Source organism: Paroedura picta, chromosome 10 (assembly GCF_049243985.1).
Source record: "Paroedura picta isolate Pp20150507F chromosome 10, Ppicta_v3.0, whole genome shotgun sequence".
NCBI classification, from domain to species: domain Eukaryota; kingdom Metazoa; phylum Chordata; class Lepidosauria; order Squamata; family Gekkonidae; genus Paroedura; species Paroedura picta.
Genome location: NC_135378.1, coordinates 31726493 through 31752624, shown reverse-complemented (window position 1 = coordinate 31752624; position 26132 = coordinate 31726493). Strand labels below are relative to the sequence as shown.

General features: G+C 41.6%; 1 protein-coding gene across 8 annotated transcripts; it reads left to right on the top strand.

The window, feature by feature from the left end:
• Positions 1 to 951: 951 nt before the first annotated feature.
• Positions 952 to 26125, top strand: AASDH (aminoadipate-semialdehyde dehydrogenase). 8 transcript variants are annotated; one of them, XM_077302045.1, is made up of 18 exons: positions 1068 to 1523; positions 3823 to 3895; positions 4904 to 5009; positions 5689 to 5940; positions 7128 to 7248; positions 7610 to 7938; positions 11761 to 11953; positions 13765 to 14009; positions 14673 to 14779; positions 15549 to 15721; positions 16739 to 16931; positions 18074 to 18192; positions 19675 to 20482; positions 22268 to 22431; positions 22968 to 23093; positions 24254 to 24385; positions 24652 to 24766; positions 25519 to 26125. In XM_077302045.1, the coding sequence occupies exons 4-18, from the start codon at positions 5711 to 5713 to the stop codon at positions 25572 to 25574; spliced, it is 3111 nt and encodes a 1036-aa protein (XP_077158160.1). In that variant the 5' UTR covers positions 1068 to 1523; positions 3823 to 3895; positions 4904 to 5009; positions 5689 to 5710; the 3' UTR covers positions 25575 to 26125. The 8 variants fall into 8 exon arrangements, with proteins under 8 accessions (XP_077158157.1, XP_077158153.1, XP_077158159.1 ...); XM_077302042.1 differs by lacking the exon at positions 1068 to 1523 and adding an exon at positions 952 to 1061 and having other exon boundaries at positions 4907 to 5009; positions 24652 to 26125; XM_077302038.1 differs by lacking the exon at positions 1068 to 1523 and adding an exon at positions 952 to 1061 and having other exon boundaries at positions 24652 to 26125.
• The last annotated feature ends 7 nt before the right edge of the window (positions 26126 to 26132 follow it).

Below are 26132 nucleotides of genomic sequence, written 5' to 3'. Positions count from 1 at the left end.
TATTTCATACATTCTACAAGGCAGTGCTAACAGCTATAGTATTGTATTCCAAAAGTTATCATAATTATTGACATTCCACAATACCTTAAAATGCAAACTGACTGTAAAGAACTGAAGGTCATTGTTGGCATTTAACAGCATATACAGTGTCAGAAGGTAAACACCTGAGATGGTGTGTGAAGAGAGAGAGATTTTAAATCAAATGCATGCACCTCAGCAAGTGCCATTCCCTTTGATATGGAGACCGGATTCCAAGCTGGTGTTGAGCCACTTCCTTAAATCAGCAGTTCTCTCACTACCCACCAAATCGCCAGCAGGCTGGATGAATGGATTACATTACAGGGATTACCCTGGCTAGCACTTGGAAGGACAACCTCTAAGCAAATCAGGGTCGTGATGCGGGGTCAGGGCAATGTCAAACCACCTCCAAGCATCTCTTGCCTCGTGGGGATGCCAGCCTCCAAGCAGGGCCTGGAGATCCCCCGGAATTACAGTTCATCTCCAGGCTACAGATATCAGTTCCCCTGGAGAAAATGGCTGCTTGGGCTGCAGACTCTGTAGCACTGCTCTCCCCAGGATCCATCCCCAAATCTCTCGGAGTTTCCCAACCTGGATCTGGCTACCTCACCGGGCAGCCAGACAACCTCAGGATCTGTACAAGCCACGCCATAACAGCTGCAGACAGAGCGGATCTACGTCACACAGTCCTGCCTCTTGTGATTCGCGCACCCACCCCCCTGCAGAACGTCGTATTTCCGGCTCTTCAGAACGTTTCCCTCCGCCTTTGCCATAGAGAGAGACCAATCAGGAAAATCCAAATCCATTCAGCCAATCAGATTTGAGTATCAGACTGCCAGGGCGGTCAGAGCCAGGCTTTCCGGCCGGAGATCGCGGCGTTCGGGTTCTGTAGTTGGGTGGAAACTCGGCGTCGGGGAGGGGGGGAGGGGGGGAGGGGGGGAGGGAGGAGGAGAGAGAAGGGAGGCGGTACGTATGCGCGATTCTCGTCCCCTGACGACTTCCGCCTCCCGACGTCACCATAGCAACAGGCAAATTGAGGCCCGGTAAGGCCGTGCAAGCCGCTTCGGCGTCCTCTTTCTCGTTAATTGTCGCATCGGGGTTGCCATGCTGGTGCCGCCAGCCCTATCGTCCTTTTACCACTTCCCTCAGGGATAGGGAATCGTCTACAGGCTGGAACCAATCCTGGTGTTGCAGCGAGGTGTGGGGCATGTTTTCCACGCATCCCAGGTCAAGAGAGAGACCATAAAAGGACCTTTTGGCCCTTCCGTGGTAAAGTCTGTTACCCAGTCGCTTCCAGAGCGCGTTTGTGGGACGCCCCGTATTTTTTCTTTTAAAAGATTTATGTAGGCCATTGCATTGCATAGCTTGTTTTTCTATCGTAGCCCGTTACAAGGGGTACATCTCCTGATTTGCACACTTTGGATTTCCTCCCGTTTCTTCTGTGGAAATGCGAAAAATGGGGAATGTGGCTCTCAGTATTCAAGAGTTTAATTTTTTAATTAAAGGTAAAATCAAAATCAAGCCAAACTGTAATTAATTATGCTTTAAGATTAATATAGTTAATGGCAGGTAGCAACTGTAAATCCCAAATCTATGTAACAATATTATGTAACATTCCTCTTTTTCTGAATTAGTTTTGATTGCAGAGTTGATTGATAGCTAATTGATACTTTTGACAGAGAAATAGTTTTGTGTTTGCACTTTTGTCAGTGTAGCCACATCAGGGGTTGCGTTTGTAACAACTATGTAAACATTTTCCTACACATCTGTGGAAAAGTATACATGTCTTGCAAACACATAGAATAGTGTCACCCAGTCAGCTTTGTCCTGAATATTGTTTTGTTGTTTGTAGCAGGTTTTGTGAGTACATGCCGTAACATCTACTTTTAGTTTAAAACATCCTTTTTTTAAAAGCCACACTATAATTAATTAATTAATTATATTTATATAGTGCCCTCCCTTGTGGCTTAGGGCGGTTTACATTAGAAACTTTCATAATACAATGCAATACAATAAAACATTTTGACTTAAGTATATAATAACATCGTTAACAATAGGCACCTGTTTAGGATAATGCAGTTTATAATTTAACATGTTAATAATGTTTTTGAAACTTATGTAATTGCTCTGTTTATGCATGACAGATTTTGGAAAATCAGCCATATCCTTTTGGTTCCATATTGTTGCTATAACCCAGCCCAGTAAGAAAAGGAAATCTAGTATACACAGATATCAAGAGTTACCTGGAGTACATGAAAATGAACCTTATGGATATAGATTTTAGCATCAATTTCATTTGTTTTGCGTTATCAAAATACAAACTGACCTTGAAAAGTAGTCAGTTACAGAAAGTCATTTTCAAAAGTATTCTTCTTAGCTTAATTTGTTTGGTTTTCATTCCTTTACCATTTTTCTAGTTTTTTATTGATCACACCCTCCTTCCTTTCATTTTTAAGATGTTTTTGCAAGCCTCTCCCAAGGCCTCCCCTCTCTCATCAGTGTCAACAGTGTTCTGGAGAGCTCCTTTTCAGAGTATGCATGGCTAGACAACTGCATGCCTTGTGGAGACAATACAGTGAGAACTTGGGGTTACCAGGGGGTAGGGTTGACATTCAGCATTGATAGTCAGCAGCTGGCAACTGGCAGGAGTCTGGGAGACAGGCAATTGATAGGTAGGGCCCAATGGCAAGAATTTGGAAGGCAGGGATATTGGTGGGGGAGCCCTGTTGGCATGATAGTGTTATGTCAGTTCAGTGGAAAACACAAAATAGATGTCATACCCCTCTAAGAATTGTTGGACACTAGAATTCTCTGCAATTTGTAGAGAGGCATGATGTCATTTCCAGGGTTTTCTCACAAGTGATGTGACACAGTCATGCCAATGGCATTTTTAAATTTTATGTTTTACCCACCAGCTGTTGGTGCAGTAGCAGGCAATATGAACAGAGGGCGAAATATCTCCCTCCTCCAACAGGTAAATGACAATTCGGAACCAAATGGAGACTCACCTGAACAGTGTGCTACAGCACAGTTCCATCATTTCTAGCTATGTAACCTGAAATGACAACAATATAACTTCTGGTTACACATCTGGAAATGATGTCATTGGACATTTTTTCCCCTTCTCGCATTAATCCATAGAATGCCTTTGAGAAATTAGGATAGTGCCTGCTGAAAACTGGTAAATGGCAGTCCTAGATACAGTGTGGTGTAGTGGTTAAAAGTGGTGGATTCGAATCTGGAGTGGATTCCCCATTCCTCCACATGGAGCTAGTTGGGTGACCTTGGGCTAGTCACAGTTCCCTTTAGTACTGTTCTCACAGAGCAATTCTCTTTGAGCTCTCAGCCCCACTTAGCTCACAGGGTGTCTGTTGTGAGATGAAGGGAAAGGTGTTTGTAAGCCACTTTGGGACTCCTTTGGGTAGCGAAAAGTACAATATAAAAAAACGGCTCTTCTCCGTTGTATGTACTATATTCTCCGTTGGATGTACTATATTGTACATCCATGAAGTCTAAGGCCAGGTGTCAAAGGAAGTTGATTCTAGAGGGCTGCTGTTCAAACAGTCAAGACCCAAGTTTTAATCACTTTCACCCTTTAGAAGAAATTTTGTGAAATCCAATCTTTCATGCAGCCAGATGTTTGCTTGTATAAATCCAGTTGAATTTGATGAGCCTTATCAATAACTGTATTTAGTTCTGTCAGAGTGTTGTAGAAATTACGCAGTGAAAAAAAGGAAGCTAGTCTGTTGATTTACAGAATTTACTTTTTGCAGAAATAGAATCTATAATCTTGTTTTGTTATAGGTTTCATGAAAAAAATCACTTTCAGGAAGCCTTAAAAGTATGCTGGATTTGAAGAAGAAAAATTGTTGGATAGGTATGTGAAGATTTTAATGCTTTATTTACTTCTATATACTCTTGCCTTTCTTCCCAGCTAGGACCCAAATTAGCTGACAGTATCATTTTCTCCATTTTATCCTCAAAATAACACTATGAGATAGATTAGATAACATTTTCTCATGCCTTTTAAACATTATAACTCACGTAAGTGTTATATTAAAGAAAAAGAAAATCCTTTAACTTGAGTGGGACAGAAACCCTAAAACTTTACTAGGGCTCAAGAGTGCCACCTACAGCGTCTGGGATTTAGTCTGTCTGGGGTTTACATTAAAATAACCTATACTTTCCCATTCCACATTGAACCATCGTGACAGACTTTTTTTACAAAGGAACATGTGGTTTGGGCTAGACCATCTATTTGTAATGGAAGTTGAGAGCCATTACCAGATGATTAATTGAGGTGGGACTATAGTTTATAGGTCTCTGATTGGTAACAGTTGCCTCCGATATAAAACATGGGGCTTTGTGTGGGATTGGCTAAATCAGCTTGTCACTCTTAGAGAGGAGGTTGGCTTAAATCAGATACGATCTATTAGCCAAATGTCCCATTATCTGGTGTGTTTCACTCAAATTAAAGACACAACAGAGATTCTGTCCAAGCTATTTTATTGCAATGTTTTTGTTTTTTGCAATATCTGCTAAACTGTCAGGGGCCCATAGTTCATCATAAGTAACTTCACAGACGTGTGTATATTGCCTTTTGATTATACAACCTCTACACATGGACTTTTTATATAAAATACATTATCCATCACACTATAGCCATCACAAATATCATAGATTGGTCACTACATACACCAGGGGTAGTCAAACAGTGAATGGCAGGGGCTCATGGGAATTGTAGTCCATGGACATCTGGAGGGCCGCAGTTTGACTGCCCCCGACAATCACAATGCTCTGTTCACATTCTGGACCTTATGCATGTTTGTTTAATGTACTCTAAAAACTGCATTGTGATTTATGATGGATTTTTCTTTGACTTCAGTAGAAACTGGGGTCTGTAGAAGATTCAGTAGACGTTAAGGACTCCTTCAATATTTTGTTTCTACAAAGAACTCTATACATTCTTTGAAGACTTTACTAAGGCCTAGGTAAAGTGTATTTATCTAAGTTAATTCCATTGCTTTTTATTTTGGAATTCTGTGTTTTTCTGTGGATTCCTTCCCATCCCGTGTTTTTCTTCTACCCTTTTTCTACCCGTTATTGAACCAGACTACGATTTCCCCTTTTTCCCCTCTCCTTTTTATAATAAATCTTTTAAAAATAAATACTTTTTTGGCTTTGCTTAGTACAATCTCTTTCTCTGGGGTATTTCTCTGAATCTCTTATCTGTGCGCTAGGGAATCCTGGCAGGGGCTCATGGGAATTGTAGTACATGAACATCTGGAGGACCACAGGTTGATTACCCCTGCTCTAGGGTTTCTACCTTGTTACTTTGTTAGTGCTCTAGTACTGCACTAGAAGGATATCTTCTCAGCAGATCAGTTGAGATATTTTCAGGAGGCCCCTGAGTGGTGGCAGGTACTTACCAGGATGCTTTTCAGGGAACCCTTGATCTAAGGGGGTTTCCCTTTCCTTCCGTAACGAGGGTTATTGCAAAGATAGAAGTATTGGATAAAATGTGACCCCAAAATTGTCTTAGATACACATTTCTGAAGTTTATTAATTTTTCTTTAAATTTATTTTCAGAATATGATATGATTTCTTTTCTTTTTCAGTCTTTTGGAACTATAGATAAATACAATTTAATTCTTATTTTCATTTATTCAGGTATGCTGTACATGTCTTGGTGATGACTCTTCAGCAGATTGTTCAGACAGCAGCCAACTTATATCCTGAGAGGAGAGCAGTGTGCTTTGATGACTGTAACAATACAGTCCCTGCAGTCTACACATACAAGACGGTTATCACCCTAGCCACAGAACTGACTGATTTTTTGAGGGGAAAGTGTAATCCCACTGCAGATTTTGTGATAGGACTATATTGCTGTCCAGGGATCAATCTGCCTTCTTGGATTATAGGGTATGGCCATGAGAGGATATTTGTGGCATTGCTTAGAGATGAATTGGCTATTCCTGCCATTTGTTAAGGTCAAGTCAAAATATATTTTAAAATCTTCGTCTGTTTGAATATCTGTGTCCTGCAACCTGTCCTGAGCTTCCAAATGGATTTATTAATGCAGTATGTTAGTAAGACTTTTTATGTTAAAGCAAATTTTCTTATAAAATAACGATTTGGGTTTTTAAAAAGTTATTTAGGCTCCACTAGGTGGAGCAATACTCGATGAAAAAGATCTGATTTGTTCTTTTGTTCTTTTTGATAGCAGTGTTCTATTAATTTTGTGGACGAGGATCTTGCCTGCCACTTCTGTACTACATATCATTTAATTCCTCAATCTGCAGGGCATGAAAAGGCATATTAATGTAATGTAAACGTGTGTCTTGGAATCCTGCAAGGACAGGGGAGTGGCTTGATGGAGAGATTATTGTCAAGGAAGAGGTTAATCACTCTTCTCTCCCTCCCCTCCAACTTTCCTTGCTTTCTTTGGGAGAGAAAGTACCAGGAGTCTATCTGCACAAGTGAACGTGTATTTTTCAACCATACAACTGCATCAGAATTATGAGACTGAACTAGGGTTGCCAATAGCCTGGAGAAGAAATGCCCTTCTCCAGAGGGACAGAGACTTAATGGGATGTTATTTACCAGGTGATGTTATTTACCTCCATGCCATGATAAACTTCATCTGCCCATTTCAACAAATTAAGCCTTTATCAAAGGGCAAGATTCTTTTTAGGTTGTTGGAAATTGTAGACTGAACCATAAAGAGAACTTTGGAATTCTGCATGCCTTCATCTCTGTCAGTCACAGGGACAGCTTGTGATGAAACTCACAACAAATTTGGTCAGGGTGGTGGTTAAAAAGTGGTAGATTCTAATCTGCAGAATCAGGTTTGATTCTCCTCTCCTCCACATGCAGCCAGCTGGGTGACTTTGGGCCAGTAGCAGTTCTCTTAGGGCTGTTCTTGCAGAGCAGAGTGCTCTCAGCCCCTCTACACAGGTTATCTGTTGTGGAGAGAGGAAGGGAGAGATGTTTGTGAGCTGATTTGGGACTCCTTTGAGTAGTGAAAAGTGGGCTATAGAAAGCTAGCTCTTCTGTTTGACACTTGATAGCAATGCTACTTTGCTAAGTGTAATGCTTTATTTTGTTAGAATTCTCCAAGTGCCAGCCGCTTATTCTCCTATTGATCCAGATGCTCTTCCAACCCTGTCTACTTATGTCATGAAAAAGTGTAACTTCAAATATGTCCTTGTGGAAAAAGGCAAACTTGATGTAAGTACAATCTTGACTGAAATGTTTGCAACGTGTGGTTAATGAACTTTTCAAGTGCATTGCTCAATCCAATATTTGATTTTGGGCCTTTTATTTTGCGGAAAGATCCATTATATTCAATGGGAGGGATTCCCTTTACAGCATGTCCCGGATTGCTGCCAAATTTGTTTTAAATATTGATTGTTTTAATCTCAAGTCTGTTTGGTGTTTTATAGTGTCAGCTGTATACACATGCAAAATAAGAGTTGCTCCATATGCAAAAACATTTATTCATATTTTGCTTTTCTTGCCAAAGTGGCTACCGTGTTCTAATAGAATGCAAACGCACAGTGTTATAACAAAGCTTTTCATTCTCTTTCAGAAGTTCAAAGTCATATTTGGACACTTGTTCTGCCATAATTTCTGTGAAATACAGAATGTTGGATTAATTCTTTTCGAAAGGAACCAGAGTAGTATTGATGTAAATCTGTTGATAAGTCATGAAAAAGAACAAAATGAAAGGCCTGCCGTGACAAGTTGCTGGGAGGAAAATACTTTGGACCAGAATGAGACAAAGCAATCCAAAGAGCTGTTGGATGTCAGAAGCCAGTACCTCTTAGCCTATGTTTTGCATACATCAGGAACAACAGGGAGTCCAAAAATTGTGAGAGTGCCCCATAGATGCATAGTACCGAATATTCTTCATCTCCAGTAAGTGTCTTTCATAACTTCCGCAGGGCCTGCAAGAGGGAGCTCTTGAGCTAGGTCTGCAGTTGAAGCCACGGCATGGAAGATCAGATGGGTCCCCATAGAAGAAACCACCACCGGGCCAGGTCATTGCTGTTGGTAGATTTCCAGCATGTGTAGTTGCTCTACGGCACACCGAAAGGCAGCCTGTGTTGCTGTGCGGGTGGAAGGATAGGTTTTTTCCCCCTAGGGTATATAATTTTATGGGATATGATAGTTTTGTGTTTTATGTGGGGATTTTACTGTGTAACCCACTGTGAGATGCCTTGCTGATAGTGGTGGGAAATAAATATAATAATAGATTACTGTTGCCTAAAGGTAACCAGATAGGGGCTATATAATTATTCTATCTAAAACTGGCAACATTGCATACAGAGATAATATGAAAGACACACCCTTCTCACAAACAGACAGATGCCAGTGTGGTATAGTGCAGTGGTCCCCAACCCCTGGTCCAGGGACCGGTCCCGGTCCGGGGATCAGTTGGTACTGGGCCGCGGCTCCTCATCGTCCTCCTCCCTGGCTGCTGCCTCGGGGGCTGCCCTGCCACTCTGCTGCCAGCTCACCTGTGGTGCTCTCCAGTGGCCGCCATGGCTGGGACTTCCCCTCGGCCTGGCACTGTGCAGCTGTTGCTGGTAGTGCCACCCAGTGGGCGGGCGGGAAGTCAGGGGCGCCGGCGCGAAAGCAAGTGAAGCAGGGGCTCAGCCAGCAGCAACATCCCTCGGCAAAAGACTACCCCCCCCCCCCGGGCCTCAGTAAAATTGTCAAGCGTTAACCGGTCCCCAGTGATAAAAAGGTTGGGGACCACTGGTATAGTGGATAAACCCAGATTCTAATGCCACTAATCTGTGAAGGTCACTGAGTGATCTTGAGCCCATTCAGTTTCAATGGAGCCTACCTCACAGGATTGTGAGAGTAATATGGAGGAGGAGAAAACCATATATGTTGCCCTGAGTTCTTTGGCAGAAGGACAAAATAAAAATGGAATAGGTAAGCATGTAGTAACCTAACAGCTCAGACTAGCCTGATCTAATCAGAATTCAGAATTCTTTGACTAGAAAAGTCCATGAGCAGGAACTTCATGGGGTCACCATGAGTTTCTTGCAATTCAACGGCACACTTTTAGTTAGTGATACATGAAGTTCTCAGTGGGCTAGGTTTTCATAAAAATCCATCTCATTATCAGATTTAAGGATGAAAGTAACATATTTAGAAAACAGTCTACTTCATACATGAAAAACTGCCTTCACCTACATCAAAGAGCTTGTGATTTAACATTTTTATTGGAGTCCTGCTTTGTGGGTCACTAGTGGGGGTGGCTAGAAGAGTAGGAATTGAGAGCAGGGCATTTTAAGTGGTGGCCTCCGGTTTATGGAACTTCTACCTTAGGAATCTAGCACAATCTCTTCTTTGGGCAGCTACTGAAATAGGTTCTGTTCCAGAGGATTTTTAATGATTTCATCCTTTGACTGTTTTTAGCTTAGATATGCATGATTGGTTTAGGTTTTGACTTTTATTATTTAATTTTTCTGCTTTCTGCTAACTTTACAGGTTGTTCCCTTTGCAAGTTTGGCACTGTTTATTGGTGTCAGGGGTGGGGGATGTTTTTGTGATTTAATTCTGCTTGGTCCTATGGTTCATTTTAAGGCTTTAAAAATTACAGTTGTTGATGCTATGTGCTTTTATAATTTTGATTGTCCTTTTGTTCTTATGATTTCACTGATTTATATCATTAGCTGTGTTGAGTAATGATTTTGTTCAGAAATGGGGACTATAAGCATTCTGGCCAAACTATATAAATGGATTTTATCTTTTTAGCTATTTTATGGTGTGCTTCTGGCCTGAGGTCTATTTTATGGGTGTTTATTGGGTTGCTGAATGGTTGTTCTGTGCTATGTTTATGTTTTGAGGTTGTTTTTATTGGTTAGCTTTTTATATGGATACGGGAGTCTGTGTCCAGGCTTCGACCCCTTTCCCAGGCATGGTAACCACCTGAGAATACCATCCCTAAGTCCATGGAAGCGGACAGTTCCCTGCTTCCACAGCAATGCCAAGAATAGCTTGTGGCTGAGTCCATTGAGGCAGGATAGAGGGGGAAGACCGGGGAGCCCCAGGGTTCAAGGAGCCCTGACTGGGAGCCTGCTTTCGAGGAATCACAGTTGATTCCCGTTTTACATAGAGATACAGCAAATGAGCCAACTGCAGCAGCAGTGATTGCTTGGTGTTTAAATAAATATCTGTTTTGGTTTTGAGGACTGGCTTTCTGTGACGCTAAATCTTTTAAAACAACTATAAACGTGTATTGGCTCACTCTCCTCAATTCCCTCATTACAAATCCAGGCTGTATCTCACATGGCTGTTGTCCATGCAGGTCCCACAATCCCCAGCATATTCTTGTTGGTGGTCAAAGGGGACCCCATTCTTTTTCACCAGCAAAAAAGTCAGTTGGATCAAACACCATATTTTAATGTTTTGTCCATTGCCTTGCTATTTGAGATTCTGTCCTGACTCTGCCAGAATGCTGTTGCCATAATTCCAGTTGGCTGCACATGCCCTGATTTCAGAAGAGAAATGATAAAACCATATGCCTTTTGTATGGCTGAATTAAGCCTTCAATCCATTTGGGTTCTTAAAAATTATTTGTATGCACTGGCAGCCTTAAAGCATTGGCTTATTTTCTGCTTTAGCATTGGTTTATTTTCTGTTGTTCAGGTTTTGTGACACAGAGCATTCATTATTTCACTTTATTTGCTTGACCTGGTTTTATTGTGATTATTCATAACCGTGTTGCACGCACTCCCATCCAATGCAAGGGTTTCTAAATTCTGTTGATTTCTCACCATTAACATCATTTGAACTGGGCCCGTCATCCATAGCTTTTTAGGACCAAACTGAATATTGGCAATGCCAGATCCAGTCCTGCTGCATTTGCATAGCCAGTGCAAGGTGGGGGAAGTTATTTAAGAACAAAAATGTTGAACAGATAAGGAACAAAAAGCCTTTTTCCCACCTGCACCTTGCTGCTCCACAGCTCCTCTATCAATACACTTTTCTGTCAGCTGGGGATGAACCCAGATGAAGGAGAAAAAACAACAACAACACATGGAGAGAGTCAGGGAGGGGAATATTCAGTTTTACTCACTGTGTTCCTCTTTTGCTCCTGAAACTGGACTTCTAGCCTTGTGATTCTAGCCATTCTTGGTTTCCACATATGATCAGCTGTTGTACTGCCTGGCCCTGAGGTGAAACCAAAATAGAATTTCACCATGACCCTTAGTGTGGCAATGTACCCCATTCTGTGCTGCACGTATTTTCCACATTAGAACAGCCTCCTATTCTTTAAGCTGTTAATAGATGAATAACTGATTCTAATTCCAGTTTTCTGTTGAGATTTAAAATACCTCAGATGCATCTGATGTAAGCGTAGGCTCGCTCTATCAGGGATTGACAGATTGCACCATCTCACACCTCCTTGGATCGGGAAATTAATTATACAAGCTTGAAAAATTTCATCTAAGATAAAACAAGACATTATTTTTATCAGAATGTGAGAACAGGAAGATGTAAAGGAAGACAGCAAGTCAAAACCACCAAATGTGTACGATTCCTGATGGAGGTAGCTTTTGGGAAAGTGTGAATGATCACTAAAATGAGCAGTAGACTAAAATGACCTGGGCTTTACGGCTGGGGATGGGAAATAATTCATTGATTTCTTGTGATATGTGCACAGATTCAGACTCCATATGTTACATATAAAAGGTGTGCATTATCTGCCTTTATCTTTAGAGATCTGTTTCAAATCACCCCAGATGATGTGGTATTCATGGCATCTCCCTTGACATTTGATCCATCTGTAGTTGAGCTGTTTGTTACTTTGGCAAGTGGGGCTTCTCTGCTTATTGTACCCCAGCTTATTAAAATGATGCCCCAGGAGCTGTCCGAGGCTCTCTTTCAACACCACAGAGTATCTGTGTTGCAGGTAAGACACAGGAGTGATACCTGAGTGTCCTGTTAATTGTTTGCCATGAAAGCTGCTTTGACACAGCATTGGACTGTAATGACAATCAGACTATGCAATGATTGCCCTCTCTATGCTATGGTACCCTTGAAGACTGGTGCCTGAATCCGTGAACGTTTCCCCATTGAGTGTGAGGTGATCTAAAACTTCCATTTGCGGAACTCAGAATGTGATAGCTAATTCTCCCATACAATTTGTCACTTGATTCTTGTGTCAGTAGAGAATATGCAAATAGAAACCAGCCATTAGACCATATTCAGATGCTTAAAGGATGAAAGGTCAAAGACTATAGTCTTGTGACATTGGATTAGGCATACATACCTCTTCTTCATTGCATGCATAATGGACATGTAGGTGATCTACAAGAATGCCCATGTGTGCAGAAGACTTTCTTGCTAATCCTTCAGCCTTTAAAAAAACCCATAGAGATTAGACTGTGCAGTTTGGTCCTCTGAGCTTAAAGGTGGCTGCATAAACCACCAGTGTCTCACATTACATTATGGGTACTTTTCCATTATGGGGCTATTTGGGCCAAGTTTTAGTACTGACTCAAGTCTTAGTTTAACATATTTTATTTGAAAAGTTGTGTGATAAATGTCTGCAAATTAATACGGAATTCATCTAAAAGGGTTTACTAGTGACAGCACTTTTTAAAATTGTTTTAATGTACAAGCTCGAGTAATGAATACTTGAACTTCCTTGCTTTATTAACACAAATTAACCCTGCCACCAGGATGCATTCGTTCTCTTGTTAAAAATGACACCTTGTATTATATTTTTAACAACAATGACAGTGGAGTGCTTTTCTTCCATGAGGATTGGATTGTAGGAGATTATTTCAGTTGTAACACTTTATGTTTTGTTCCTCCTTTGATGGATTGCTGGTTCTTGTTAACAAAACAAAATCAGAGTTTTGTTGTGCTGCTTCAGACCAACACGGCTACCCACTTGAATGGTTCTTAGTCTAAGCCAGGGGTAGTCAAACTGCAGCCCTCCAGATGTCCATGGACTACAATTCCCATGAGCCCATGCCAGTGGTTGCTGGCAGGGGCTCATGGGAATGGCAGTCCATGGACATCTGGAGGGCCACAGTTTGACTACCCCTGGTATAAACAAAGAACTGCAGAGGAGTAAACAAGGGCACAAATGAAAATGGTTTGCGTGAGGTCTGGCACAACTGTCCACCGCTGGTCTAGCCATCTTGAAGTTTGCTGTCCTTCATGGTTTTCTCCTAAGATACATGCAGGTCAGACGGTTGTGTTTCAGGTGCACTCCTCCATCAATGTGGGGCATGGACCCGAAAGACAAAGAACCTGGCATCTTTTTCATTTCCATTCAGAGTTCCTGCTAAGGACCGTAGAGAGACACCTTAGTGACTGATTATCTTCCAGGAGCGGTGGAGTACAGACTCATATCATTCACAACCACTCCATGGGGATCATGAGACCCCCCCTCTGAATATCCCAACCCATAATATGAAAACCTAGGCTATGTATCTCTGCCCAGTGACTGGATTTGCCAAAACATCCAATAGGAGGGAGCTTGTGAGGTTTGCCTAGCAGCCATACAAGTGATGCCACTGGTTTCCCCTTCCCTCCAATTCTGACATTGTCTCAGCCCAATTAGCAATGCTGCTGTAACCATCATAAACACCACATAGGCTGGCAGCCTGCTGTCAATTAGGTTTTGCCTACAGAATGCAAGTTAGCAGTCTGTGCTGTTATGTCTGCCTGTTATATGTACTTGACTGTTATTTTCGGCAATGTGTGTAGGCCACACCAACACTTCTGAGAAGATTTGGAATTCAGCGCATCAAGTCAACTGTGCTATCTGCCAGTACTTCGCTGCGAGTCTTAGCCCTTGGTGGAGAAGCATTTCCTGGCCTGAATGTGCTGAGGAGCTGGAAAGGGAAAGGGAATAAAACACAGGTGTTTAATCTCTATGGCATCACAGAAGTCTCATGCTGGGCCACATGCTACAAGATCCCTGAAGCATTATTTGGTTCTGATGATCACCGGTAGGAAATGTCATTCATTTATCTACTTTTTGTGTGCTTTAACCTGATGAATAAATTATTAAATAGAACTCAAGGGCATCCAAGATGAACAAAAAGAAATGCCACTTTATTCAGAGAGTGATTAAATTGTGGAATTTGCTGCCAGAGGATATAGTAATGGCCACAGGAATAAACAGCTTTAAAAGAGAATTAGAGAGATTCATGGAGGGTCGTTTATCAATGGCTACTCGCCATGGTGGCTAAGCGGAACCAGCACTAAGCCTCTGAATCCTAGAGGCAGAAGCCAACAGCAGGGGAAGGCCTTGGCCTCTATGCCTTATTGCCGGCCATCCAGAGAAACTGGGCTAGATGGACCACTGGACTGATTCAGCTCTTCTTATGTCCTTAATAGTCCGCAAAAGGTGCAGCCATGGTGTATGTCTGTGGATGATTGGTATGAGGAACCATTTCATAGCTAGATCTCTTAGCATTTGACTTGAAAGTAGCAGTCCTATTGTAAATGGTGGTAGTACTACAGGTTTTGTAAGGTTCAGTTTTTAAGTAACAATTCAGTAGAGATGGAGCATCTATAGAGAGGTTTGGGTGCTTTGCTTCTTGATTGACTTTTGTGTTTTGTTTTTTGTTCCCCACCCTTTTTCCTCTCTTTTTCCTCTTGATTTTTAGATTTGATTCCCCTGTACCATTGGGAACCCCGTTATCTGGAACAAGAGTTGAAGTAAAAAATTCTAGTGGTTCTGCTATTCTGGACGGTGAAGGACAAGTTTTTATAGGTGATTTTTCTGTTTAATAGTTTTTGTTCTAGAACTCTGTGCCACTAGCTTAGATGGCTTATATATAGTTCAGATATAGTTCTTTGTACATACAACTAGCAGCACATCTTTCTTATTTTCATTGCAATCCTATGCATGCTTACTCAGAAGTACGTTACATTTTCTTCAGTGACGTTAGGGTTTCATAGGACTGCAGCCTTAGAGACCTCTCATAAAAACCTTGGCCTCTGATCCCTGTTTGTTGGCCCTCCAAGTAACCAATTGCCACTTTGTGAAACAGTGTGCTAGACTAGAAGGGTCACTAGGCTGATCAAGCAGGGCCCAAGTGAAAATATTATTAAAACTGAGAACATGTTAGAAAAATTAACCCAACCCTCAACAGTACAGTGAAAAATTAGTGTGAGTGGCAGATGGTATATTATTGGTGTCAATTTTGAATATTTAGGTAGAGCTGTGAATAAACAGCAAATAATAAGAGTTGGTGAGCCAGCCATAAAGCAGTTTTTAGGATGACTTTTATCAGGAGGGATGCTTATACAATGTCAGAAATCATAGCATTGCATGAAAATCTTGAGTATTTTGTATAACTGTTGTAAATACCTATACTAGACCTATTTCAACTGTATGGCTGGTTGTTTGTCCTGCTTCATTATGGGTGTGTTGCTATTTGATGTGCAGCCATCTTTCTGGTTCCTTCTGGTAGCCTTCTGGTTTGCATTATGTGAGGTCATGGCGGCCCTAACCTGCCACTTGCTTCTGTTTTGTGCAGGAGGGGAAGAACGTGTCTGCTTCCTTGATGGTGAAGTCGCATTGCCTGGGGCCACAATGAGAGCAACTGGAGATTTTGTAAGAGTTAAGGATGCGGAAATGTTTTACTTGGGGCGGAAGGATAACCAGATTAAGCGTCACGGCAAGAAGCTTAACATCGAATATGTTCAGCAGGTAATATAATAAATAACAATGTTATTTGGAGAGGTAGCCAGAGAGTCAGTTTTGGCTCATGAAGTGTTTGAAGAACTGATATCATTCAGTTTCATTTGTGAAGTTTCCTTTCATAAGATCACCAGGGTCCTTGCTGGGGAAATGGCTACTTGGCAGATTACTCAGTTGAATGCAGTAGATTAATGCACACCAAGCCACTCCTCCCTTGTTTTCAGTCTGCTGTCTTCCAAGCAAGGGACGAATCATGAGCAACAAATGGCGGGTTTTGGAGTGGGTTTAAAAAGGCTCTGGGTAGATAAACTAGGGAGGGATATCTGAGGATGGTGGGAATCAGTTCAGAAAAAATAAATTGGAAAGGGAATTTAAGCATTAGCCATATATGGGTATCTTCTGTCACAGCTTGTGTTTTCAGGAGTTATAATGATCTAGCTATCACAGAAATAATGACATATAAAGAGCTGGATCTTCATTTAGTTGACAACCAAGTAGGTTATTGTGTCAGAGCCAGTTCATTTCTGTACTCTGCAATGAAGCTTGCTTGATGATTTTCAACCAGCCTCTCTTACAGCCTAGCCTACCTCACAGGGTTACTATGATAAAAGGGAGGAGAGAAGAATGATAGATTCACCCTTGAATTAGGGTTGCCAGATATCTGCTTCTTTCCAGTGCTTTATGTGCTTGGGTTCAGCACATGCAGCAAGCTTTGTGTTCTTTGGGCTTGATAAGGTTGACAGTTGACCCGGGCGATCTAGTGCTTTCACTGATTGTTCGGGAAAAACTGAAAAAAATACCAGACATTTATTTTTTTCCAGTCTCCCCCTCACCCCGCAACAGTCTGTGTAAATACCAGTCTGTCCTGGTCAGGACTGGGCACCCAGTCCTTGGAGAGAAGGCAGTATTTAAAAGACTGTTTAAGATAGATCCTTGCCCTGGGCTGATCCCTCATGTCTGTTTCTTGGGGCTTCCCAAGACTCTTGTCAGATGAGAGTAAATGAGAGCAGTGGTTTTATTTTGCAGCTTGCGGAAGACATCTGTCAAGTGGAAGCCTGCACTGGGCTGTGGTTCCAGCAAGAAAAATTAATCCTGTTTGTTGTGCCCAAAGGCGGTTTGAAACGAGAAGCTCTTTTCAGAAAACTCCAGGAATGTCTCCCCAGCTATGCAGTCCCGGATGAGCTTCTGCTGATTGATGCTTTGCCTCTGACATCACATGGTAAAAAGAGATGCCTTTATACTTGTTTATAAGATACATTATCTGCTTTTCTTGGTTAAGAAGCTCACATTTAAGTATATTGTTTTTTTTAATTTGATGACACCAGCCAACTGCAAACACCAGGCACCTCAGATTTTAAAAGCATGATAGAATAAAGTGGTCTCAACACAACAGAGAGAGTGATTGCATTGCCCCCTGAGGGGTCCCTTCGAGGAGTCTGGTCAGCATGACCTGTCTCTTATGAGAGCCAGTTTGGTGTTGTGGCTAAGGGGGTGGGGAGCTCTAATCTGGAGAGCAGGGTTTGATTCCTCGCTCTTCCAATACATGAAACCAGCTGGGTGACCTTGGGTTAGTCACAGTTCTTCCCTCAGCCCCACCTGCCTCATGGGTGGTCTATTGTGAGGTGAGGAAGGGAAAGGCTTGCTACTTTGGGACTCCTTTAGGGAATTAAAAGTGGGGTTTAAAAAAACCAGTTCTTCTTTTTTTCTTCTTCACTGTGTAGAGACTAAATGTGGGTGGTGGGGTTAGTGGGTCGCCACAAATAAAAACATGCAAGTGTTTGGCAGGAATTTTGTTTTTCCTTTTATTCAGAACAAAAATCTCCAGTACCATGCCTTAAATTGTTTTAGAATTCATTCTAAAGGAGTTTACTGGGCAGGGTTGGGAAGGGTCAGAGAGAGACCCTATCCAAAAGCTTTCTTGTCATAGTGGTAGTCTGGATCACGGCAGGCCTTGGTGGTCGCATATTGGTGTAAGCTATTGCTGTGAGCTGTCTTCTCATGTTCTTCACCAGGACACCAGCAAAGGCACTGGGTGAAGGTGGGAGTTAGAGCTCTGAGGTGCTCTGATGGATTAGAGATGTTTACCCTTCGGTTCACAGAAATTAAGGCTTAGATCCCATCTAGATTTACTCCAGATACCCCCCTCTTATAGGTGCAGATCTACCTGATCTAGCCTGTCTACATTTTAATAGATTCTTTGAGCCTAGCTTCTGGTTTCATTGAAGCCAATGAAGTTATAGCAAAATAGGTGCACGTGCCTAAAAACAAGGAAATCTGGCATCAGGCTTAGAGCCGTCACAAATAAACTGAAGTGCTAAATTCTTAGATTCCACGTAAGTTTATTTTATTTTTGTGTTAAAGGCAAAATTGATGTGTCTGAGCTGAGCAAGATCTACAGCTGCCATCTGAATTCCAGAAGCCATGAAAGTAAACTGAATAAGAGAGAAGAATTGTGGGAGAGACTACAGTGGTTCTGGAAGGTAGTTTTAAGGTTCTCATAGATACTTTGGGAGAACAATGCAGGCTCAATAATAATCTTGCCTTGTATAAATTCTGTCCTACATTTCTTCCATTTATTTGACATTTCAGTGAAGTTCTTTGTAGCATTTCTGTGGAAGGTATTTGTTTTTCCAAAAGCCAGAAATTAAAATTGAGACAGTAATTGCAAACAGGGTGAATTATTCCAAGACTTTTGAAATATTGCTTCATGTACCAAAAAGGATTTTGTAGTTTGCCTTTTTTTACAGCCTCTTGTGGCGCAGAGTGATGAGGCAGCAGACATGCAGTCTGAAGCTCTGCCCATGAGGCTGGGAGTTCAATCCCAGCAGCCGGCTCAAGGTTGACTCAGCCTTCCATCCTTCCGAGGTCGGTAAAATGAGTACCCAGCTTGCTGGGGGGTAAACAGTAATGGCTGGGGAAGGCACTAGCAAACCACCCCGTATTGAGTCTGCCATGAAAAAGCTGGAGGGCGTCACCCCAAGGGTCAGACATGACTCAGTGCTTGCACAGGGGATACCTTTACCTTATACCTTAATTTGCCTTTTTAGCAGTAATTAGGGAATTAGTTTTTTAGTTAACTCTGCTCAGTTTCCTGTGTTTAGGTATTCATTTTTTCATGAAATAGAAATGACAAAGAAAGGGATTAGATTTTCCCTACCATATTCTCAATTCGTTGTATCCCCTTTTTGACATAGGGATATGACTATAGTATAAATTATTCACTATTTGGTGCTGACATTCACTGCTCAATGTTCAATCTGTATACATGCACTTTGGCTGCAAAAAGACAGCTAGTTTTTGATACCCCACTTCTCACTCCCTGAAGGAGTCCCAAAGCAGCTTACCAACACCTTTCCCTTCCTCTTGCCACAACAGAGATAGGTGGAGTTGTGAGATCTGCTGTGCAAGAACAGATCTAAGAGAACTGTGACTAGCCCCAGGTCACCTGTGGAGGAGTTGGGAATCAAACCAAGTTCTCCAGATTAGAGTCTGCTGCTCTTTAGCCACTACACCATGCTGGCTCTCAAGGGTATACCTGGCAGGGCATAATGTAGAAGAAAGCAGGAAGGAAATTTACACTTTATTTGTTGGACAAGGGAAAGGAACAATAGAATTTTCCTTCTGACTTGTCTATTTGAGTAAGAAAATATGAATGCATTGCTATATCTTAGAAGTGCCCCAGTTTTTAAAAAATAAAAAAATTAAAATGATTTAATCATAAAATCCAGTTTTATCCAAGTTCTGAGTGGGTTATCTGTAGTGAGTTTCTCTGGGAGTCTTTGGTTTCCTGTTGTTCTGTAGATTAGTATCCTCCTGCAAGCAGTCACGGCATGTTTAAGTTCCTTTTTTCTTTGTTTTTTATCTTGCCCTTCCTCCTAAGCATCTAAGGTGGCATATATAGTTCTCCTCTCCCTCATTTTATGATGTGTGTCCCATCTTTTGTTTCTTCTCATTTTCTCTAGTCTCTTCTGAATCTTCCTGATGATTCCAGCATCATTGCAGAGGATTCACGGTTTTTGAACAGCGGTGGAGATTCTTTAAAGTTGTTACGCCTCCATGAGGAGATAGAAAATCTGGTTGGCAGGGCCATTCCTGGCCTTCTGGAAGTTATTCTCAGCAGCTCCATTGCTGAAGTCTACACCCATGTTCTAAAAACTGCCTTTCCAAGTGAAGAGCAAGAGCTAAGTTGCAACAGTTTTGCAAAAAGAAAACGGAGAGACAGTAGTGGAGAGGAGCAGAGTATAAAGTATGTGGAGCCAAAAGGTGAATGTTCCTTAAAATGTGAGGCACACACAGTCAGATTTGTTGCAATAAGCCGTGGAAATCGATTGCTGTCCACGGATGAACACCTAAAGAACCAACGTGGTGCAGGAATTCAGCAAAGCGAGTTGATGCATTCTTCACTTGCTCTAAGTGAACACAGAGAGAGTGAAGTTTTGAAGAGTAACGAAACCATTGCCAGCAACGCAAATACAACAGAAACAGATTCAGTACAACAAACTCACCTAAAAGAGAACTTTGGAAGAACTGCTGGAAAATTGACATTAGATGTAAGGTGGAAGTCAGACTTGGGCAAGTGTGTAGATGCATCTCCTCTAGTTGTAATACCAGTCATCGACCAGTTATCTGCCTCTGTCTATATTGGATCTCATTCTCATGCAATTCAGGCCATTGACCTCTATTCTGGAAAAGTGAAGTGGGAGAGGTGCCTTGCAGATCGCATAGAGTCCTCTGCCTGTGTGTCTATGTGTGGAAACTTCATCATTGTTGGTATGAGTGTTCATTTGTTTTCTTAGATGTTCTCTACAACATTGACTGAGAAGTTGGGAGTTTTTCAAGGGCAGTTCTTAGCTCTATTGTATATGTCCCTTTTCTTTACAAACCTACATGTCTATGAATAAACCTGTACCATGGGGTAGCAGATTCCTTAACATGTGAATGCAGCATACATATCAGTGGAGATAAGTTTATGATTATCGGCTTTTGTTTACCTGGACCAGAATGCAAGCTTCGCCATCCAGTCCTGAACTTTAGTGGTTCAGATTATATACCAGAACCAGAGAGTTCCCATGCTTCTTCCTCTCTTCACACTGTACCTACCTCTCTTCTTCCTCTCTTCACACTGTACCTACCACTGCTCACTGGCATCCTGAAGATTGCATCTTGGCATCTCATCCAGCCAAAACAGGAAGGAGATGATAGTTTTGCCACCAGGAATTGAGCTGATGTAATTGTTTTAATGGGGGTTTTATGTAGGGTTTTTTTTATCATGTAACTCACCACGAGATGGCTTGCCATGAATATAAATGTTATAAATAAATAAAATGCTGTTTGTCTGTTAGGGTTCTCATTCTCCAGGTAGTGGCTGGAGATCTGGAATTCTAACTGTTCTCCAGGTCACAAAGATCAGTTCATCTGTAGAAAACAGCTTCTTTGGAAGGTGGACTCTATAGCATTGTAGCTCACCCAGGTCCCACTGCTCCTGAAACCCTGTCCTCCCCGGGTCCCCCCCCCCCCAAATCTCAGCCATTCCTCAGCCCAGAGCTGACAGCCCTATTGCCTATTGGCCTGTTGATTGGCTCATGGGGAAGGTCTGGACATTGTGAGTGAATTAAGAATAGTCTGAAAACACAAAGTTTTTTTGTTTCCCTCTGAGCCTTCTCTGTTGTCAACTGCTGGGCCCTCCAGCCCATCTGCAATTTGCACCACTAGATTGTGAATTGAGTCCAGATACTTGAATATGTTTTGAGAACCTTAAGTGTTAAACGTGTTTGCTTTGCTGGCATTTACCATAGTTACTGCGCATATCCAAATATCTTCATTTCCTGTCAAAGATTTATTCAAGGCATGAGCTTTCGAGTGCAAGCACTCTTCGTCAGACTAAGAACTGGCCATCATAACTGTAGGAATATTTAAGCAAAAGTTAATCTTGTTACATTAGTAAACTGTGTCACAGCATCCACACACAGCCACATGATAACTCCCTGCCAAACCAGCCAATCAAACCCCTCAAACCCATTTGTAGTTCACAAAGACATATCAGAAATGAAACTGTCAAAGCCGGTGATCCACAGTGATCTATGACTCACACCCTACTATTTACTGCCGGCCCCATCTGTCTCCATACCAGTGTGAAACTGGTTTCACATACCAGTGTGAAACTTATGGAGACAGATGAGGCCGGCAGTAAATAGTAGGTTTTGAGCTGTGGATCACCGGCTTTGACAGTTTTATTTCTGATATGTCTTTGTGAACTACAAATGGGTTTGAGGGGTTTGATTGGCTGGTTTGGCAGGGAGTTATCATGTGGCTGTGTGTGGATGCTGTGACACAGTTTACTAATGTAACAAAGTTAACTTTTGCTTATATATTCCTACTTTTATGACGGTCAGTTCTTAGTCTGACGAAGAGTGCTTGCAGTCGAAAGCTCACACCTTGAATAAATCTTTGTTGGTCGTAAAGGTGCTACTGGACTATGATTTTATTGTGCAACTTCAGACCAACACAGCTACTCATTTGAATCTATCTTTATTTCCTGTCTCTTATTTTGCACAGGGTGTTATAATGGGTTAGTCTATGTACTCAGAAGCAGTAGTGGGGAAATACAATGGGAATTTGTTGCAGAAGATGCTGTCAAAAGTTCTGCAGTGATGGATCCTTCTACAGGGCTGGTGTTCGTTGGATCTCATGACCAGCATATATATGCACTGGACATTTATGTAAGTAGTTGAACAAGAACCAACAAAAATGCCTCCTTGAATGAATACCTGTTTTGCTTCAAAGTAATTAATTTAATCAGAATTCACTGCCAAGGAAGGGGTGTCTAGAACTGCAGTCTTTATGCTAATAATTAAGCTGGCTCCATAACAAAATAAGAACTGTAAGGCATCAGATGTTACATATGTATTTAGGTTAATTAGATATTAAGAAGTGATTAGATTATTCAGCACTTGGAATCCTGTTTGCCATATTAGGATATACATCCTTGCTAACACCAAACCAAACTTTGTCTTACTGCTGTTTTACCACTGAATGTGGCACATCTCTCCATGTCGACTTTGCACCTCTAAATATATGTAGCACTATCAGTGTAAGGAGCAGAATTGTAATTTCTTCCTGTGATTTTTTTTTTAAGTATTGGAGTGGATATCCACGGTACACCTGTGCTGGTTTGCAAAGCTTTGAAAATATCATCCTGCCCTTTAACCTTCATGAAATGGCGTAACCTGGTATTTACTTTTTGGCATGTTGACAGAAGGAAGAGTGCGTCTGGAAGTTACACAGTGGAGCTGGGGCTGTATTTTCCTCCCCTTACCTAAATCTCCTGCCACACCACCTGTACGTTGCTACCCTTGGAGGGCTGTTGCTAGCTGTAAACCCTGTACGTAACTTTCTTACTGTATATGGTCCAGAAATGTGTACTGGAAAAGATAGTCAAAGCTCTGTAAGAAGGAACAGGGAGGGGTTACATATCCAAGTTAGAGGACAGCATTGTGTAGCTGATAAGGTGAGAGAAGCGGCCCTAAAGATCCTGCCAGACTGTTTTGATTGAAGCCTTTCAGAACTCCTGTCTGGTCAGTATGCCCCAAGTCCATCTCCCCTCAGTCCATCAACAGACCACAGTGAAGGATGGAAAGCCTGAGAATTTATTCTATCTGATTAATTCATCATTTTTTCCCAGCTACTTTGGAACTTGTATTGGGCATGGTGAGATCTGGGTTTTTTCATCCCTGAATGTTTTATGCAATTTGTATCCTTGCATTGTGCGAGCCCATGTCAGACAGCCCTTGCAGGACAGGATGTGTTAGGCTGAAGCTGCAAAGCTGAACAGAGAGCCACATTGTTCACTTACAGCGTGTTTGCCTGGAGTGCAACAGTGTGCTGAATTTTCCTCCTAATCTCAGTGACAAACTTACACGCTCCCTCTCCACACATGCAGAAGCCTTTTCTCAGCAAGTCCATTGACATTTCTCAGGTACAAAAGGACAGGCAGTACTTTGAAAAAGATGTTTTCAAGGATTCACCTCTTCTGTTTGGAACTATACCCTTCCATGGCCCCACAGACAAGGCTTGCCACAGCTGGATGAGTAATTGATCAAAAATGTGAATTAGATGCTGATGGGTCTACTGAATCCACTTCCCATATTCCCTGAAATATGAATGCAGGCAAAATTGCTAAAGTGGGATCAGTGCAAGATTAGCACCTCTCACAGAATGTCCACTGCTTTTCTGTTTTTCAAAAGGAGAACTCCTTTTGACAGTTCCAAATTAGGGCTGCCAGGCTCCCAATGGGGTCTAGAACTCCTCCGGAATTACAGCTGATCTTATAGCTGATAGCTGCTTTGGAAGGTGGGTTCTAGGGTGTTATACCCCTTCCCCTCTCCAAATGCCATTTTTTTCCCGGCTTCACCCCAGAAATCTCCAGGTGTTTCCCAATATGGGCCTGGCAACCCTATTCTAGCTCTCTGCTCAGATGCTAGGTTAGCCCTTTAGTCCAAGTCATTGAGGGCCCTGAACAGTCTGTTTGGTTCCCATTCACAGGTTATGGGTCGTCCAGTCTGGAAAAGCATTTGTGGGAAACCCATCTTTTCATCACCACATTGCAACAAGGACTGTGTGTGTGTTGGATGTGTCGATGGAAATCTTTACTGCTTTAGCCACTTTGGAGAAAAGGTAAAAATAGTCTCATAAGACTGTAGAACAGTAATTTATACAGAAAATGTACAGCAGCTCTCACATTTTCTTACCTCAGTCTATGAAACATGGTGAATCTCCTGCCTGAGGCCTTGCATATATTTGATAACACTAATTGTAAGGAGAGCTCAAGATTATTGATGCTTTGCATGATCATTTTTTTGCTAATGTTAAATGCATTTATGTTTTGGCAGCACCAAGTGAAATTTAAATGATGTACTTAACTTCTTAATATTATTTTATAGGTTTGGCAGTTTTCCACTAATGGACCAATCTTTTCATCACCGTGCCTTTCAAGTTCTGCTGGAGAAGTATTCTTTGGCTCCCATGATCACTTTACTTACTGCTGTAATATGGAAGGTAATTTAATGTGGAAATTTAAAACTACATCAACTGTCTATGCAACACCGTTCGTTTTCCACAGCTGTGACTTGGAGAATGAAACACTTCTGGCAATAATATCTACAGATGGCAGAATTTGGATCTTGAATGCCAAGACTGGCATGGTAGAAGGTTCAGGGAAACTTCCAGGAGAAGTGTTCTCGTCTCCTGTTGTATGGGGAACTAAACTTGTTGTTGGCTGTAGAAATAACTATGTTTATTGCCTTGATTTATGTATAGCGAAAAACAGTAAGACTGCCTGAGCTTTGCAATGGACAGTTTCCTTTTCAGACTCTGTGCCTCCCCCCCCCCCATATATTTGAGCTCTGGGTATTCAAACTGTGGAGTTTTTAGACACTGTCATGCTTATAAAAATAGAGACAGCGTCAAAGGTAAGGTTGTGTTAGCAGTTGAAACTAACAATACAATCTATGTATCTGCTAGACTTGGGTGCTTAAAATTGAACAGATGCCATTGTTTGCACATATTGTATAGATAACCATAAATCCTTTAGGAAGCATTGTAGGCATGGTTATCAGTAGCTGTATGTATTAGCTAATTAAAAGCATGCTGAATATGCGCTGTGTCAGTTGCCAACCCATATCCACTGACATACTTTTAAAGCTGGAATTGAACTCTTCTCAGGGCCAATGATGGTAGGTAATATTTAACAACTTGTTAAAAATATTGTGAAGCTATGAATGTGCAAACCCATGCCCCTTTGTTTGCAGCAAAAATTGCTTGGGGCATGTTACTGAAAACAAAACCCGCTGGAGGGGTTTCCTGAAGGGGTGTGAGTTACTTTTATTTATTTTTATATATTTATAAATTTATATATTTATAAATTTAAAATTGCTAAACATTTATTGGGTGAGATGACCATATATGGTGATGTTGATTTGCCCCCCCCCCATAGCCAATGATAGGTCAGGAGGGGAGGGGCACCAAGTAGGCACGTACACAGCTATGCTTCTCAACTATATTCTGTACAATCGTGCCACTTCTGGGCTTTCTTGAAGCCTGAAGATTGTTTCAGGGATTTCTCAATCGTAAAAATGTTGAGAAAGGTTGTCCTAAACCATACGTAAGTAACACTTACTGATCAGGATCTCTGTCTGTGCACGCTACATTTGTGGGTTGAGTTCATGGGTGTCATAGTATTCAACTGTTTTTCTCCTGGTAAAATAAAATAATTTAATATTGTTTAGTAATACAGAAATATGTTGTACCACCCATTTTGCCAATCAGTGTGAATGAAGTTTAGAGTCTTAATTTAATGTCATCACTGTGCTTTGTATAAAAGTGAATGAACAATAAATAAAAAGGACTTTCATAGCTACATAAG

Excerpts from the sequence above, each read along its gene's own strand:
- AASDH (XM_077302044.1), top strand. The coding sequence starts at position 5,711 with ATGACTCTTCAGCAGATTGTTCAGACAGCAGCCAACTTATATCCTGAG. Across the intron at positions 14,780-15,548 it reads TGAAGGACAAGTTTTTATAG|GAGGGGAAGAACGTGTCTGC; the intron begins GTGATTTTTCTG and ends TGTTTTGTGCAG. Across the intron at positions 15,722-16,738 it reads ACATCGAATATGTTCAGCAG|CTTGCGGAAGACATCTGTCA; the intron begins GTAATATAATAA and ends TTTATTTTGCAG.